The sequence below is a fragment of the Babylonia areolata genome, chromosome 33 (genome assembly GCF_041734735.1).
Source record: "Babylonia areolata isolate BAREFJ2019XMU chromosome 33, ASM4173473v1, whole genome shotgun sequence".
In the NCBI taxonomy this organism is placed as follows: Eukaryota; Metazoa; Mollusca; class Gastropoda; order Neogastropoda; family Buccinidae; genus Babylonia; species Babylonia areolata.
In genome coordinates this window covers 6,622,328-6,624,827 of record NC_134908.1, presented here as the reverse complement: position 1 = coordinate 6,624,827, position 2,500 = coordinate 6,622,328, and the positions used below count along the sequence as shown (strand labels likewise).

General features: G+C 47.4%; 1 protein-coding gene across 1 annotated transcript in view; it reads left to right on the top strand.

Annotated features, from left to right (window-relative positions):
- The window catches only part of LOC143277160 (protocadherin Fat 4-like), a 29,740-nt gene that overhangs the window by 22,730 nt on the left and 4,510 nt on the right, over positions 1-2,500 (top strand). Inside the window, exon 12 of the mRNA XM_076581924.1 lies at positions 1,523-1,854. Within this exon, the coding sequence (XP_076438039.1) occupies positions 1,523-1,854 (332 nt within the window). The remainder of the gene's footprint in view (positions 1-1,522; positions 1,855-2,500) is intronic.

The following is a 2,500-nucleotide window of genomic DNA, read 5'->3' as shown; positions in this document are numbered from 1 at the left end:
ACACACGCGGATTACTTGATTAAACAAGAGTAATAAACATATGTTCTCAAATAAAAGCATTTCACATATTCGCTTTTAAAAACATTGCAATTAATTATTACATCGTAATGTCCGTGTCCTTGTTCGTGTCACTCTCTCACTCACTTATTTAGAAAATGAGGTACAGTTTGTCTTTTACCGCCCAGTTCTAAGAAATATGAGAGAGATGGAGTCTCCCGTCGGACCGACGGATGAGTAGGCAGGCAGGCTTATCTGTCGGTGTGTGTCCTCATATGGGGAGAAGAGGCCGATTCTGGATGCACAGCACTTCCCACAGGTGTCGCAAGGGAAAACTTTTCCAGAAGTTGAGCCCTGCTTCCTTCGCTCACACTTTTCCTTAATGGCCAGCGTTCTCTTGTTTTCAAACGTCTTTATGCCACTAGAGCACAGCGTCCTCCAGCGAGAGCGGTCAAGAGCATCAGTTTCCCATGAAGCGATGTCTATGTCACAGGCTTTGAGGTTTGTCTTTAAGGCGTCCTTGAAGCGCTTGCAGGGTCTTCCAAGTTCGCGGTGGCCTTCCTTCAGCTGGCCATACATTAGCATCTTTGGGATCCTGCTGTCTGTCATGCGGACAACGTGTCCTGTCCAGGGTAGCTGGCACTGGATCAACAGGCTTTCGATGCTGGGCAGGCCGCTCCTCTCTAGGACCTGGAGGTTGGAGACCCTGTCTTGCCACTTTATGCCGAGGATCTTTCGTAAGCATCTCTGGTGAAATTGCTCAAGTTGTTGAATATGACGGCGATACGTCGTCCATGTTTCACAGCAGTACAACAAGGTGGTCAGCACAACAGCTCTGTAGGTTTTTATTTTGGTGCTGAGCCTGATGCTTTTGTTGTTCCACAGCCTGTTGTTGAGTCTGCTAATAAAACCGAAATGCTATACGCACCCCTCTATGTTTAGATTAATTCTCTTAATGTCGTCTAGTTATGTCAATGATGTTCATATTATTTTTTTCATGTTTTTGTTTAGGGCATTCAAACTTAGAGAAACATCAGACGTGTAATGTGTGTGTGTGTGTGTATGTGTGTGTGTGTGTGTGTGTGTGTGTGTGTGTGTGTGTGTGTTTGTGTGTTTGTGTGTGTGTGTGTTTGTGTATGTGTGTGTGCGTGCGTGTGTGTGTGTGTGTGTTTGGGTGTGTGCGTGCGTGCGTGCGTGCGTGTGTGCGTGTGTGTGTGTGGATGTGTGTGTGTGTGTGTGTGTGTGTGCGTGTGTGTGTGTGTGTGCGTGTGTGTGTGAGAGTGTGTGTGTGTGTGTGTGTGTTTGTCTGCCTGCCTGCCTGCCTGCGTCTGTATCTGTGTTTGTGTCCCTGCCGATCTGTACGTCTGTGCTCGTGGACTGTGCGCGTGCTCGTGCGCACACACACACACACACACACACACACACACACACACACACACACACACACACACACACACACACACACACACACACACACATCCACACACACACACTACGCATACGCATACGCATAACACTAACGCAGGTACGCTGCAAAGACGGAGGCACTCCTTCGCTCTCTGCCACCGCCACTGTACAAGTCAGCTACCTCACCACCACCACATCCACCACCACCACCACCAGCACCACCACCACTACAACCACCACCCCGACCACCACCACCACCACCACCACCCAGGCCCCAGACTCGGACAGCCTTTGGGACGAAGAGGCATTCGTGGCGACCTTTGCCATCCTCATGGTGCTGTTGGCGTTGCTGGCGTTGTTGGCGTTGTGGTTCTTCTGCTGCCGTGGTCCAGGCTGCGGGTGGGGGGGTCCTGGTCCTTTCAACTGCAACGACTGCTGCGAGCCTCGCTAGTGAGTTGATTGAAATATTACTTATTGTTATTAAATAATAATAATAATAATAATAATAATAATAATAATAATGTACATTTATATAGCGCCCTTCCTCACTAAGAGCTCAGGGCGCTTTACATGAAAGAAAAATATTACAAAGTAACATAAAACATTCATGACCACTCTTTCTCAACCCCCCCCCCCCAACTCCCCTCCCACTCACACTCTCCCTTTTCCCACTCTACATACATCCGAAGTGGACTGCCATGGGTGGCGTTGGAGAGAAGGAAGCTGAGAGTACTTATAGATAGGTTTTAAAAAGATGAGTCTCTAGTGATGAGCGAAAAGCAGAAACAGAATCAGATGCACAGATATGATAAGGAAGGTTGTTCCAGATGTGAGGAGCAGCAAAGAAGAAAGAGCGTTCAACATACGTTCTTGTATTGACACGAGGAAGTTTCAAAAGGTAACAGTCAGAGGAAGAGCGGAGATTTCTTGTGGGAGTGTATAAACACTGATAAGGTCAGAAAGATAAGTAGGTCCTGCGGAGTGGAAAGCAGAATAGCAGAGACAACGCAACTTTGTATTTAATTCTCGCTGTGCATATTATACATAAGCTTACTTAAAGTTGGGCCAACAGCAAAATGAGAGCTGTATGATCACT